This window comes from Bufo bufo, chromosome 1, assembly GCF_905171765.1.
Source record: "Bufo bufo chromosome 1, aBufBuf1.1, whole genome shotgun sequence".
Classification (NCBI taxonomy): Eukaryota; Metazoa; Chordata; class Amphibia; order Anura; family Bufonidae; genus Bufo; species Bufo bufo.
This window is the reverse complement of record NC_053389.1, coordinates 191,477,885-191,493,797: the sequence shown is the minus strand read 5'-3', so window position 1 is coordinate 191,493,797 and position 15,913 is coordinate 191,477,885. Positions and strand designations below refer to the sequence as shown.

General features: G+C 46.6%; 1 protein-coding gene across 1 annotated transcript in view; it reads left to right on the top strand.

Annotated features, from left to right (window-relative positions):
• The window catches only part of FUZ (fuzzy planar cell polarity protein), a 144,266-nt gene that overhangs the window by 36,591 nt on the left and 91,762 nt on the right, over positions 1-15,913 (top strand). Inside the window, exons 2-3 of the mRNA XM_040433813.1 lie at positions 10,584-10,705; positions 13,825-13,909. Of these exons, the coding sequence (XP_040289747.1) occupies positions 10,584-10,705; positions 13,825-13,909 (207 nt within the window). The remainder of the gene's footprint in view (positions 1-10,583; positions 10,706-13,824; positions 13,910-15,913) is intronic.

Sequence of the window (15,913 nt, the reverse complement as noted above, 5' to 3'; positions counted from 1 at the left end):
CTTGGACGATATCCTCATCAAGGCTCCGTCCCTTTCTCAAGCGGTTGCCAGCGTGGATCTCACTCTAGAGACTCTGACGAGGTTCGGTTGGGTCATCAACTTCCCCAAGTCCTCCCTTCCCCCCTCCAGACAACTGGTCTTCCTGGGAATGCTTTTAGACACGGGAGCGGCGGAAGTACGTCTTCCCTCGGAAAAACGTCTGATCCTCCGTGGGGCGGTTCGGGGTCTCCTTCTCCACCGTCGACCGTCCTTCCGCTTCTGCATGCGGGTCTTGGGGCAGATGGTTGCCTGCTTCGAGGCGATCCCGTTTGCGCAGTTTCACTCCCGCCCTCTCCAACGGGCGATCCTCTCCTCCTGGGACAAATCGCCGCAGTCTCTGGATCATCCCTTCCATCTATCGCCTCCGGTGAGGTCATCTCTCCGCTGGTGGTTACAGTCCCCTCTTCTGGGCAGGTCTTTTCTGCCACTCAACTGGTTGGTGGTTACAACCGATGCCAGTCTCTTGGGCTGGGGAGGCGTGTTTCCTCCCCGATCCGTCCAGGGCATTTGGTCTCCGTTGGAGTCCAAACTCTCGATCAATGTCCTGGAGCTGAGAGCGGCCCTTTTGTCTCTACGACACTGGACTCATCTGTTGAAGGGTCATCCAGTTCGTGTACAATCGGACAACGCCACGGCTGTGGCGTACATAAACCACCAGGGGGGCACTCGCAGCGCTGCTGCAATGAGGGAGGTCTCCAGCATTCTCCGTTGGGCGGAAGCCCACGTCCCGGCCCTATCAGCAATTTTTATTCCAGGGGTGGACAATTGGGCGGCGGACTTCCTCAGTCGCACCACTGTCGACCCCGGCGAGTGGTCTCTTCACCCGGAGGTATTCGAGGCCATTTGCCTTCGTTGGGGCATACCGGACGTGGACCTCATGGCCTCCAAGTTCAATCACAAGGTCCCCGCCTATCTGTCCAGGGCCAGGGATCCGGGAGCTTGCGGAGCCGACGCCCTCGTTCTTCCTTGGCGAGGCTTCGCGCGTCCATACATATTCCCTCCCATCCCACTCCTGCCCAAGGTCCTTCGGAAGATCGCGGCGGAAGGCGTCTCGGTAATTCTGGTCGCTCCGGACTGGCCCCGCCGGTCTTGGTATGCCGACCTCATGCTGCTCCTGGCAGACGCGCCCTGGCCGCTGCCCGCCAGGGAAGATCTTCTCTCTCAGGGACCGATCTTCCACCCGCGTTTAAGGTCCCTACGTTTGACGGCGTGGTTGTTGAGACCACCGTCCTGACACGTAGGGGTTTTTCTGCGGACGTCATCCGCACCATGATCCGCGCCCGTAAGCCGTCCTCTTCTAGGATCTATTATAGAACCTGGAGGACCTATTTGGGGTTCTGTGCCGATCTGGGGATTCCTCCGCTCCGCTTTTCTCTCCCCACCGTTTTGTCCTTCCTGCAGAGCGGACTTGCCCAAGGTCTGGGTCTTAGTTCTTTGAAGGGTCAGGTGTCTGCGCTGTCCATTTTGTTTCAGCGCCCACTGGCCCCCCTTGGTCCTGTCAAGACCTTCCTTCAGGGCGTGGCTCACGCGGTTCCCCCGTACCGGCCTCCGGTACCGCCCTGGGACCTGAACCTGGTTCTCTCAGCGCTCCAGGCTTCTCCTTTCGAGCCTCTGCGGACGGTTTCCTTGCGACTTCTGTCCTGCAAGGTTATTTTCCTTGTAGCCGTCACCTCTCTTCGGAGGGTGTCCGAATTGGCTGCACTCTCCTGTCTGGAACCTTTCCTAGTGTTCCACCAGGACAAGGTAGTTCTTCGTCCGGTCCCTTCCTTCCTTCCTAAGGTGGTCTCCGCCTTTCATCTGAACGAGGACATCGTTCTCCCCTCTTTGTGTCCTTCCCCTTCCCACCCTAGGGAGAAGGAACTTCATCGCCTGGACGTTGTCAGGGCGCTCAAGGTTTACCTGGAGGTAACCAGCTCTTTCAGGCGTACTGACTCGCTCTTTGTGGTTCCGGAGGGGTCGCGCAGAGGGTTGGCGGCATCCAAGGTTGCTATCGCCCGTTTTGTCAAGATGGCTGTTACTGAGGCTTATCTCGCCAAGGGCAAGGTTCCGCCCCTCGGTGTTACCGCTCATTCCACTAGAGCGGTCGGGGCTTCCTGGGCTCAGAGAAATCGGGCTTCTACGGAGCAGATTTGCAAGGCGGCCACTTGGTCCTCCTTGCACACCTTCACCAAGTTCTACAGGGTGCATACTCATGCGTCGGCTGACGCTGCTTTAGGCCGTCTGGTGTTGCAGGCGGCAGTTGATTGATGCCTCCGGGGTTGGTCTAGTTTGTTCTGGTCCCTCCCTTCTGGGACTGCTCTGGAACGTCCCATGGTTTCCTGTGTCCCCCAAGGAATATGGGCGAGAAAAGGAGACTTTTGTATTACTTACCAGTAAAGTCTCTTTCTCGCTCTTCCTTGGGGGACACAGCACCCGCCCTTCATTTGGGTTTACAGTTGTGGTTCCGGCTTGGTTGCCCCCGTTGGGGCTTGACGGTTCTTTTTTCCGGTTGGTGGTTATCTTTCACTACTTGGACACGCAACTGGCAGTCTCTTCTCCAGGCTGAAGGGTATAGCTGATGGAGGAGGGGCTTACAGCTTTCGCTTAGTGTCACGCCTCCTAGGGAGCAGAGCTATACCCATGGTTTCCTGTGTCCCCCAAGGAAGAGCGAGAAAGAGACTTTACTGGTAAGTAATACAAAAGTCTCCTTTTTCCCTACGCCTCCACAACGGCAGTAAACATGGAGATTATCCCGCCTTCTCAGGGACAGGAAAACAGCTTTGTGGACCAGCCCATATAAGGCCCCCTCCCTCTTACCTCTCCAGTTGTTTTCCTGTCCCTCAGAAGGTCAGGACTTGCCGGATGGATCAGTCACGCGCCCAGCCTTTTCGGTTTGTATCCCGGCTCTGGCCGGAGGGCTGAGGCAGGGGATAGGGTCGCGGAACTCTATAAAAGTTCCTCCTTCCCTGTGGTTTAAGCCCAGCGTTGCTGGCCACCCCGGGCTTTGGACCCGCGTCCAGTGCGGACCGGCCCTGTTCTGCGAGCCGGGGGAGCGTTCCTGGGCCTGGGAGCGCTCCCCACTTCTTCCCCTATGCGCGCGCGCCGGCAGTTGGATTCTATGTGACGTCGGAAGGCCGGCGCGTGACGCGAGGGGGGGGCGGGGCATATGTCGTCATCAGTGGGAACCAGGAAGTAAAAGAGCGCGGCTGCCGGCGTCCAGATGCAGCTCCTGCGCTCTTCTCCTGAGAAAGATGTCCCAGCAAGCTGACGATTCGCCCAGGCGGCCCACAGATACCTCCAGGCCCTCTAGCCCGGTAAGCCTCCTCCCATTACTAAAATAACAGGGTGCTTTATCCTGTATGGGGGTCTCCTTGGTGGTGGTTCTTTACCCTTCTCTTTTAGAGACTAAGGATAAAACTTTCCTCTCTAACTTTGTGTCTCTCAGGGTAAAGAATCCTCAAAAAAGGATCCGCCTTTGAAGAAAAAATGCGTAATGTGCAAGAAATCGCTGTCTGGTACATACAAGAAATCATTGTGCCAAAAGTGTTGTGACAAGGTTGTGTCAGAGGAGACCCCATCCTTAATTGAAAGTCTGAAAACCATAATCAGAGAAGAAGTGGGTGCAGCTGTAGAAGCTAAGTTATCTACATTGCCTCCCAGACCATCTACCTCAGGAGCCATAGTCTCTAATATGCAGGACTCTGACCTGGATGAAGGTGAAATTTCCTCTGGGTCTGATTCTGATACTTCAGATCAAGCAGGCGGTAAACCTCTCTGTTCAGTTGAGGAGACGGATTCCCTTCTGAAAACTATTAGGGCTACAATAAACCTGGAAGAGCCCAGAGAACCCCTTTCAGTACAGGACCAATTGTTTGCTGGATTAGGGGACAGGAAAAAACGAGTTTTTCCCGTCCACCCTAACATCCGAGCGTTAATACACTCAGAATGGAGAGACCCTGAGAAAAAACAATCCGCCTCTAAGTGGTTAAAGAGAAAATACCCTTTCGCGGAAGATGATTCTGTGGCCTGGGATAAGACCCCTAAAGTAGATGCCCCAGTAGCAAGAATCTCCAAAAAAACTGCCCTTCCATTTGAAGACCTCGGCCTTCTGAAAGATCCGATGGACAAAAGATGTGAAAGCCTCCTTAAAAAGATGTGGGAATCCTCTACGGCCACTCTAAGACCAGGGATCTCTGCAACTTATACAGCTAGAACCCTGGGCCTTTGGTTGGGACAGTTGGAGGAACATCTAGAGTCAGGCACTCCACGAGAAGACATCCTAGCTTCTATACCTATGCTAAAACAAGCTGCTAATTTTATGGCAGACGCGTCAGCAGACATAGTGAAGCTTTCAGCCAGATCTGCTGCCCTCTCTAACTCTGCTAGAAGAGCAGTATGGTTACGCACCTGGTCCGGTGACACAGCCTCTAAAAACAAGCTGTGCACTCTACCATGTGAGGGAGATAGGGTGTTTGGTACGGCCTTGGACGACATTCTAGAGAAAGCTTCAGATAGAAAAAAGGGCTTTCCTACAGAATCAAAATTTTTTCAACAAAGACGGTCCTTTCGGTCCCAGAAACGAGGTAGGCCGGACCAAAAAAGAAAGGACACTAGACCAACCTGGCAGTCCAATAGGGGTAAAGGCAGAGGGTTCCTGTTTAACCCTGACAAATCGGCCCACACCTCTACTCAATGACGCCAAAAGCGTAGTGGGAGGAAGACTGTCCCAGTTCTATCCAGCCTGGGTAAATATCCAGGCCTCTCCATGGGTGCTGTCAGTCATAAAAAATGGGTACAGTCTAGAGTTAAAAACCTGCCCACCAGACAGGTATATGGAGAACCCTCGTCCAGGGGAGATAAGCCAACTAACTATGGATCATCAGTTGAGACTTCTGCTGGAGAAAGGGGCCATCATCCCAGTCCCAAAGCAAGAACAGAAGAAAGGGTTTTACTCCCCGATCTTCTTGATAAAGAAACCAAACGGATCGTTCAGATTAATAATAAACCTGAAGATGTTAAACAAATACATCATATACAAAAGGTTCAAGATGGAAACCATAAAAACAGTCATCAGCCTGATCCCAAAAAACGGCGCCATGGTAACATTAGATTTGGCAGATGCCTACTACCATATACCCATCAAGAAGGAGGATCAGAAATTTCTCAGACTGGCAACATGGTTCAAGGGAGAGCTGTGCCACTTCCAGTTCCGGGTACTTCCGTTTGGTCTCAGCTCAGCCCCAAGGCTTTTCACGAAGGTCATAACAGAAGTATCCAAGTTCTTTCACCTAAAGGAAATTCTATTTTTTCCGTACCTAGACGATTTCCTAATAGCAGCCCCATCATCCTATCTGTTACTCCTGCAGCTCCAGACAATCCGGACCACACTTACCAACCTGGGGTGGATAATCAATACGGAAAAATCCTGTCTCATACCCTCAACCCAGATAAACTTTCTAGGAGTACTGTTGGACTCGGAGAAAATGATCTCTTTTCTTCCTCTACAGAAACAAGATGGCCTGATCACAACAGTGAGAAGATTTCAGAAACAACACTTGGTCTCTTTCAGAGAGATGATGGTCATCCTGGGTCTAATGACATCCACTATCCCTTCAGTAAAATGGGCACAGTTCCACTCAAGAACCCTCCAATCATTTCTCTTAAGAACCTGGGACAAAAAACAAACATCCTTAAACAAGAAGGTAAAAATCCCTCATGCAGTAAAAACATCCTTGAATTGGTGGGCAGATCGGAAAAATCTTTTGAAAGGAGTACCCTGGAGACCATCGGATCAGGTAGTTATTACTACAGACGCCAGCCAACAAGGGTGGGGAGCCCACATGGAAGGGAAACTAGCTCAAGGCCAGTGGGGTCTCGTTCTGCAAAAAGCCTCCTCCAACAAGAGAGAATTGTCCGCGGTTTGGGAAGCCCTGAAGACATTTGCACCCTCCCTCCTACAGAGGAATGTAAAGATCTTGTCGGACAACTCTACAACAGTGGCATACCTGAACAAACAGGGCGGCACAAGAAGCCTGTCACTAGCCCTGGTGGTGACAAAAATCTTCAGTTTGGCAGAAAAGAATATTCAGTCCCTTTCAGCAGCACATGTGAGAGGAAAAGAGAATCAGGTGGCGGACTTCCTCAGCCGGGACCAGCTAAACGCAGGAGAGTGGATGCTAAACCCTCAGGTATTCAAACAGATCTGTTCCAGGTGGGAAACGCCGAAGATCGACCTGTTCGCCAGGAGAAAAAACAGACCGGTTCCGAATTTCTACTCTCTGGCGGTAGAAGATCAACCCTTAAAGGTGGATGCGCTCTCGGTACCCTGGCCGCCAATCCTGTTATATGCATTCCCACCATTCTCCCTCATACAGCGGGTCATAGCAAAGATTTTAGAAGAAAGAGTACGAATCATCCTGATCACTCCATTTTGGCCCCGCAGATCATGGTTTCCGATCCTGAAGATTCTGGCAGGAGAAGAATTCTGGATCCTCCCTCCTCGCCCAGACCTTCTACTTCAGGGTCCGGTCTCTCATCCTCAAGTCGCCCAACTCCGTCTGACGGCCTGGAGGCTGAAAGAAACATCCTGAGGAACAAAGGTTTCTCTAGGAAAGTGATCTCCACCTTACTTCTTAGTAGGAAACCAGTCACCTCGAAAATATATCTGAGGGCCTGGAAATCCTTTCTACTCTTCGGGGAGGATAAATACGACCCATCAGGAGAACCTCAGATGTCCCTCATACTGGACTTTCTCGAAGCAGGGTTGGATAGAGGCCTCGCAGTAAGTACTTTGAAGGTTCAGATAGCAGCCTTGAGTGTATTTATGGACTGTAAACTGGCTAACATGGAAATAATAAAAAGGTTTTTTAAGGCGGCCATCAGGATTCGTCCTAGGTTAAGATCCCTAGTGCCTCCCTGGGACTTAAGCTTGGTACTGTCCAAGCTTATGTACCCTCCATTTGAGCCTATTACAGATATACCCTTAAGAATTCTTACTCTTAAGACATCATTCCTGCTAGCCATCACTACGGCCAGAAGGGTAGGCGAAATACAAGCCTTTTCTATCCTGCCTCCATACCTTTCCGTTTCTGACGACAGGATCACACTAAAACATGCTCCTGAATTCCTCCCAAAAGTAGTCTCTAAATTCCACTGCCAACAGGAAATTATCCTTCCCTCCTTTTGTTCTCAGGCAAAGAACGAAAAAGAGAGACTTTTTCATAACCTGGACGTCAGGAGATGTGTCCTCCAATACCTGGAAGCCACTAAGGAGATTAGGAAGACTAATCAACTTCTAATTCAGTACCTGGGCATGTTGAAGGGGAAAGCTGCCAGCAAAACTTCAATATCAAGATGGATCAAGTCCTGTATCTATCTAGCCTACCAGACAGAGGGTGTTCCTCCTCCACCGTTTCTCAAAGCTCACTCTACCAGGGCCCTAGCCACATCCTGGGCCGAGGGTGCTTCAGCTTCCTTAGAGGACATCTGCCGTGCAGCCACATGGTCCAATCCATGTACATTTTTTAGACATTACAAGTTAGATGTTTCTGCAAATAGGGATTTAGCCTTTGGGCGGAGAGTCCTATCTGCAGTTGTCCCACCCTAGGCTATTATCCTATGTTACTTCCTCCATGTTTACTGCCGTTGTGGAGGCGTAGGGAAAAGACTTACATTACTCTTACCGGTAATCGTTTTTTCCCTTTAGCCTCCACAACGGCAGGAGGAATTCCCCCCCCAAAAAAAAAAAAAAAAAAGGGGAAAAAAATCTACTATATTTAGATATACATTATTTAATACGTATTCATACTTATATGTGTATATTCTATTGATGAAATATATATGTTCTTCTAAGTTAGAGCAGACTGGCTCTGATATTTGTTACTTTTGTTCTTTATTAAACCTTCCTTGCATTTATCTCTGAGTACTAGGTTACTAACTGGAGAGGTAAGAGGGAGGGGGCCTTATATGGGCTGGTCCACAAAGCTGTTTTCCTGTCCCTGAGAAGGCGGGATAATCTCCATGTTTACTGCCGTTGTGGAGGCTAAAGGGAAAAAACGATTACCGGTAAGAGTAATGTAAGTCTTTTTAGTGATAACAATTTAGGGTACATATAACTTATTAACTTTAATCACCTTTTTGGGGTGGTAATGGGAGAAAAAGCTGTCCCGCCATTATTTATTTTTATTTTTAACAATCGTGTTATTGTTATTCTATGGTCAGTATCATTCTGGCAATAACAAATAGACATAGTTTTATGTTTTTTTTTTAGTTTAGTTTTTTTACCACTTTTGCACAATAATAGCATGTCTTATTGTGTCACCATAGTCCAAGAGCTAGAAAAGGGTGAGATGTAGTTTTCTTTGATACCATTTTTGGGGTACATGGTACTTATTGACGAATATTTATTTTTTGGGGCGGGTCTAAATAGGAACAAAACAGTTCTGTATTTTTTATGTTGTTCACGGGGTGGTTTAAATAGCATTTTCATCTTTATTATATGGGTTCCGGCAAACACGCTGCGATATCATATATGTGTGCTTTTTAGCACTTTTACAAAATAAAACCACTTTTTATGGAAATAATGTTTTTTTTTTTTTTAAAAACGCTATTAACCTGTAACCTTTTATTCCCACTAGGGGACATCGTTTTTATAATTCACTGATACACCATGTATACCAGTGCATTATAGCCCATCACCCTTAGGGTCCATTCACATGTCCGTAGTGTATTGCGGATCCGCAATACACCCAGCCAGAACCCCCAATAGAATTGACTATTCTTGTCCGCAATTGCGGACAAGAATAGGACTTGTTTTATTTTTTTGCGGAGCCGTGGCCCCGAAGTTCGGGGTCGAAGCCCGGAAGTTCGGGGCCACGCTCCAGAAATGAGGATGCGGAGAGCACATAGTGTGCTCTCCGCATCTTTTGCAGCCCCATAGAGAATGAATGGGTCCGCACCCGTTCCCGATATTGCGGAACGAATGCGGACCCATTTGTGGATGTGTGAATGGACCCTAATAGTGACAGGCAGTCTATTAGACTGTGTCTGCTGAACAATTTAATAAACATAAAGTCATGGCAGTCCTGGGGGCCATTGTTTGGCCCCTGGCTGCCATTGCTGATGGTGGCAGAGGGAGCCCTCTTCTTCTAACTGCCTAGATCCTGCAGTCACTATTGACCATGGCATCTAGGGAGTTAAAGAGACAGAAGCCAGCACTTTCTAAAATACCCCTTCGTTCCGGCACTGTGTGCCCCTCTGTTTTTGGCGCCTCATATGTTTAAATTAGAGTATTGGTACAGGGAGGAGGAGATGGCTGGGTTTCTCAATGGGTGTCTCCTTCTCCCTGGCTGTAGCGCGGTCCAGTCGCAGCAGAGAACGCCACAGTCAGGGAGAAAAAAATGCTCACGCTCTCCGCTGCGACTGGACTGCGCTACAGCCAGAGAGAAGGAGATACCCATGGAGAAACCCGGCCGTCTCCTCCTCCCTGTACCGATACTCTAAATTTAACATATGAGGAACAAAAAACAGCGGGGGACACAGCACCGGAGCGGAGTGGTATTTTAGAAAAATAAAATAAAGTGCTGGCATCTGTAGGGGCCGCCGCATTTGGTAAGCATACTAGTTTGGAACCCATAATCCCATGAAAGGTCCTCTTTAAACAGCCATTACAGCAGAACCCCAGCTTCAGTGAGTGCCAGGCTCCTGCTGAGATTTTAAGTGCTGCATCAACGCCTCCTATGAGTTCTGTTGAGTTCCTGCAGCCAGCGCCAGGATGGTGCAGGTGGCAGGGACTGAACAGGCTAGACATGCTGCACTGATACAGCACCTCAGACCAAAGAAAATCTGACGTGTAGAAATGCCCAAGACTTTTTTTCAGAGTAAAATTGCTTGTATAGGCTTCTGTGACGCTTGTACAGACGTTATTGCAACCTCTGCAGTATGCAATGCTGTGACATTTCTATAGCCTGAGGCTAGGGTCACACATTGCTTGTCCTTGCCTCTGGTTTTTGTGACACCTTCCCTAGACGTGAGCACCACAAGGTGAAACTGACTGGTTACTTCCACAGTGCTGTTGACATCATTGCTCAGCAATGGGAGCCATATTGCCAGTAGTATGGCATGTGATAGTTGAGGCTACCAATTGGCTGCAGCAGGCGTGTGCCAGACACTTCTAAAGAAAGACTAGAAGACCAGCCAGAATATTATTCAATCGTTTCAGGGTTTGGTCGGTGAGATTGTGCTGATGTTTTTATATATTTTATTTTTTTTAAAGTTGGACAACCCCATTAAATGATAAAATTCAGGCTATGAACAGCGGCCACAAGGGGGAGCCCACTGCAAACATGTTTGTATGCTATAAATACATATGCATTGAGCTCCCCCTAGGGGTGGCTGCCATCAGCAGGAGAATTTCCTACTCTGATGAAAGTCGTGGAGATTTGAGGAGTATGACTTTATATTCTGCAGGTCTAATTTCTCTATTGGAAGAACTTTCATTGTCCTATTTTATCTGTGCCAGAAATAGTCTGGCGATCCATGCTGATATTTTGTTCTTTGTTTTCCAGCTGACATTTTCTGTCATTGGATCACTAAATGGCGTGCACATGTTTGCCAATAATCAGGACATTCTTTTAACATCTACACGCACTGACAACAGCAGAGTGGTGTGGAGATCCTTCCATGATAGGTAAGTGACTGATGCATCCTCCACTGGTTATCATCTGTATCATTGCTGGCGCTCCTTCTGTTAAAGAGGTTTTCCGAATGTTTTCTACTGATGACCTATCATTTGGACAGATTATCAGTATCTGGTTGGTTGGGATCTGACTTCTGGTACCCTGCCAATCAGCTGTTTGAAGAGGCTGCAGCACTCCGGTGAGTACAGCAGCCTCTTCCTAGGCCAGTAATGTCGCGTTCATTGGTCACATTTACCTAGGTGCAGCTCAGTCTCTTTCAAGTGACTGAATGCCAAGCACAGGCACTATCCAAAGGATAGCGCTGTGCTTAGTTAGCTGCAAGGAGACAGCGGCACTGGACTCCTAAAATATCTGATCAGTGGAGGTCTGCTGACCGCTGGGACTCCCACAGCAATATGCTGAAAACCACATTCCCTTTGATGCCCCCCTTTCCACTGCTCTGTGTACAGGACACAGTCCTGTACCGGGTACAGGACACAAGTAGCCCTGTACCGGGTACAGAACACAAGTAGCCCTGTACCGGGTACAGAACACAAGTAGCCCTGTACCGGGTACAGAACACAAGTAGCCCTGTACCGGGTACAGAACACAAGTAGCCCTGTACCGGGTACAGAACACAAGTAGCCCTGTACCGGGTACAGAACACAAGTAGCCCTGTACCGGGTACAAAACACAAGTAGCCCTGTACCGGGTACAGAACACAAGTAGCCCTGTACCGGGTACAGAACACAAGTAGCCCTGTACCGGGTACAGAACACAAGTAGCCCTGCACCGGGTACAGAACACAAGTAGCCCTGTACCGGGTACAAGACACAAGTAGCCCTGTACCGGGTACAGGACACAAGTAGCCTATATCAACCAGACCTATTATCGGGCACACCCAGAAATTTCATCTAAACCTACAGTAAGCATTGGTGCTATAGCCAATACCAAAATTATTCACCAAAGAAATAAAAGAACAGTATATTTCCTTTATTAAATTCTATTAAAATACAAGCAAATTAAAATTGGAGGAATCCACATGATTGTAGGAAAAGAAAGGGTTAAAACAACCAGAGTAGTAGGGGACTAACTCACATGCAAACCAGGGCAAGTTTATATGAAAATACTGGGAAAGGAGATATTACAATAGCATCATATCCAAGTGGATTATGCCTAAACGTCAAGGCACATAAAGTATGCAACGACCTCACAATAGGCTGCAAGTAGTGAATGTTGGAAAAACATACAGATCAAACACCCACTGTCTGCTTGGAGGTCCCTCACTTGCCGAACACGTTTCGCCAACAGATTCGTCAGGAAAAAAGTTAATGAAGGAGTAATCACATCCACCTATATATAGCTGTGCCGCACTGAATATTCAGATTGGAGACCTGATTGCACCAAACGTTTGTTCCGGTCAACAATAATGACCTGTATCACGCGAGCATACAAGATGGCTCCATAAATCCTGCTATATTAGGAATACACATGGAGGCATACAAACATCGCGAGAAATAGAGCGGGCACGTGATTCCCCCATCCAGCGAGACGAGAACCACGCTAGCCCCGGGCACGTGACTGTGAAGTCACATGAATACAGACCAAGTATCGCGGACACGTGACCACTAATCCCGCAAGAGCAAAAAAACACACAAAGTAAAATCACATGACCACAAAGTCACGTGACTACATCTAAAATCTCGCAGGAATAAAGAATATATCAACAAAGGAGCCTCGGAAAATCAAAAAAACAAAACAAAAATACAAAATTGGAAAACCAGATAGCCGTGCAGGTATACATAACAACATAATAATCGACATCAAATACATACACAGTATTTCACATTATATGTATAATAGATAATTGATAAATAATAATAAACGCCCTCAGACATAACTGATTTTATATATTAAAAAACAATATCAAATACATGTCCAGGATTAATAATATATGGTATATCTTCATCCAAAATTTTATAACAATGAATCCTAATAACCTCTTATGAATATAGAGGCATTCATTACTCAATATAATTCCCAATATAGTGAAGAACCATGATGATAATATTTTGTGCTACGGAGGACCTTCTAATTAAAATGCAACCCGACAAAAGTGTAAAAATGTGCAAAACATGCAGTGGATAGGGTGAAGGTGTAAAATATTACATCAGTACTGAGATCCCTCAAGATACAATGGCCTCAGGATACAATATTTTCTACACACAATGGTCTTTTCTGACCCATCGTAAGTTGAAACCAGACTCAACATACAATGTCTCAGACTCAGATCCAACCAATCAAGGTCACTTCTCTGGTGACATAGCTGGATTAGTTGCTAGTTAGCAGTTGTCCCTGACTGTTATATGTAAGGACTTGTTTTAGCTGTCTTAGTTATCTGCTTATTTTTCTTAAATCTTCATTTTATTTTATCTTGGATGACATTTTGGGTCTTTGGAACCGATTACTCAGGTTACAATGGTTTCAACATACAGTGGTCTTCCTGGAACCAATTAATATTGTATCTTGAGGGACCTCTGTATATTAGACACACAAATAATTCCTCATAACTCAGAAGGGGCAAAAATAACCCCACATATGTGAATTGGATGGTGTGAAGCGCAAAGCCAATTGTGCAAGGGCACCCTGCGCACAGGTGCCCCCACACATAACTCCCCACATCATTTATAAAAGCTAAACAATTTAATACATATGCAAAAAGAAAAATATGAGAATATGAAATCTAAAACAAAAGAGAGTGTAGTGAATAATGAGATTAAAGCCTAAATCCAGACATATTTTAAAATATACAATTCATATACAAGTCAATAATATAAATCAAATCCATGAGATATCCAGGGACAGGTGTAGATATTATCCATTATGGATGAAAATCAAATCTGGTATCCTTCACTCAGTATCATCCAAAAGATACAATAAGATAACTTAGAAAAATAATAATAATACTTTTTTTTTATAAATTAAAAGACCCTCCAAAAAAACACCATATCCAGCAACAAATGGGGGGGGGGGACGATTTGAGATTCCAAATAAATTCAGGGCAGGCAAGAGACAATTTCTTCTTAGGTTTTGCATCAATTTGTGTGTTTTTCTTTTTTTTTCTCTTTAGCATCAACCTAATTGTGATGTCCTGTGAAAGCACAGCCAGCGACTTCTCATTGAACAGGCTACTGGAGAACGTCTTCAGCGCCATGGTATGTATGACATTTAGAGCTTGCTTCACAGTTCTTGCTGGGGGTGCTTGGAATACATCATTACTGTGCTGACGGATATCCCACCACTCGCCACGTCACAGGTTACACTGCAGCTCCGCTAGGTCAGGACTGATTTGGAGCTTCTGGATGTAAACATGCATGTTACATACATTGACATCAATGATTGATCAGTGATTTTGAAAACTGGGAGGAATTGAAATATAAAGTATATAAGTTGTAGTGATCAAAGGGGTTGTCCATATGTGCCGTAAAGCCATATAGATGTCGTAGAAAGTCTTCGCTCTCTTAAAAGTTTTATCAAGACAGGGCAGAGCATTAGAACACTGCATTGTTCTGTCCCTCTGTTATTCCTCCTGCAAATGTATGCATACATTGATGGCTGGGTGCTTCTGTTCTTAGGGTGTAAGTGGGAAAGAGAAATGTACGTGCTTCTAAAATTACCTTTATTTATATATTATGGGTAACAGGACAAACCTGATGAGAACCAAAATGTGAAAGATTAGCACTCGCCTAACAATAAAAATGTATGGAGTAGATAAGTTGAGAGGGACGGTGCAGGTATTAGCGGTATCTCTGGGGTGACCGATGTAAGGAGGCTGGGTAGATACAAGATCTATCCCTATCCGACCCGAACGGTAATCTCTGCCCAGGGATGCCCCCTGATGGTGGAGGCACCCTGTCCCCTATCTATCGTAGCTCCCCCGAATATCGGTGTGCCAGGCGCTGTGGGTTTACCCATGCCACTCTATGTATCCACTGACATGGTGCGCTTCATTTTAACTCCACAAGTGACCTCAGCGAGCTAAGTAACCTTTTATCTATTGCTGTATCCCTACGATTTTCTTTAGTGATCACCCCCTGATGAACCGCGAGTTGCGGAGGAAACGCGTCGGGATCGCTATATTCCAGGTTATCTATATACCTGAATTTGTTAAGTAGTATATACACATATGGTATGTACTTATATGTAGGGTGTTGCTTAGGGTTTAGGTACGGGGACAGGGTGCCTCCACCATCAGGGGGCATCCCTGGGCAGAGATTACCGTTAGGGTCGGATAGGGATAGATCTTGTATCTACCCAGCCTCCTTACATCGGTCACCCCAGAGATACCGCTAATACCTGCACCGTCCCTCTCAACTTATCTACTCCATACATTTTTATTGTTAGGCGAGTGCTAATCTTTCACATTTTGGTTATCATCAGGTTTGTCCTGTTACCCATAATATATAAATAAAGGTACATTTCTCTTTCCCACTTATGCTAATTTAATTATTACATGTCTATTATCTGTAACATCTGTCATTACATTCTAATGTTCTTAGGGTGTGTCTCGCACTTTCAGCACTGATTAGACAGCATTTGTGTGTAGGAACATGCCCATTTGGCTAGGTTGTGGCCAGTGCAGGGCCTGAGGGGGTGGTGCATGACACAAAGATTTTGTCTTTAAATTCCTCTTTCATGCACCGCCCCTTCCCTACAGTCATAAATGCCTTGTTGTTCAGAAGCTGTGAAAAAAACTTAGGAGCATATTTATTAAGACTGGAGTTTTCGGCGCCGGTCTTAATAAAACCCTGCACTGGCGCCGGCCTCTTCATAACTTCGGCGGAGCCACCGCTGCTTCTAAATGTAAGATTGCTTCCTAGCTGTCTTACACTTAGACCATTTTCTACACCTAAAACAGGAGTAGAAAATGGTAAATGAGATGGGCCTTCAGGCCCGTCCCTATCCGCACCCACGCCATGCCTACTTTTTTAGACCTGTCATGAGCTGAAAAAAAAAAAAAACCTTTGTGCCACAATCCGCGACAGAAATACGCCTAATATAGGCATATTTCTGTTTAATAAATGACCCCTTAGTGTACTGTACAGTAAAAAATCTGTAATATTACTACCGCCTTAACGTTCCCAGTCAATAATTTTCCACAATTCCATTGCTGTACTGTACATGGGAACTTAACTGCTATCCAACGATACTTTTGCAGT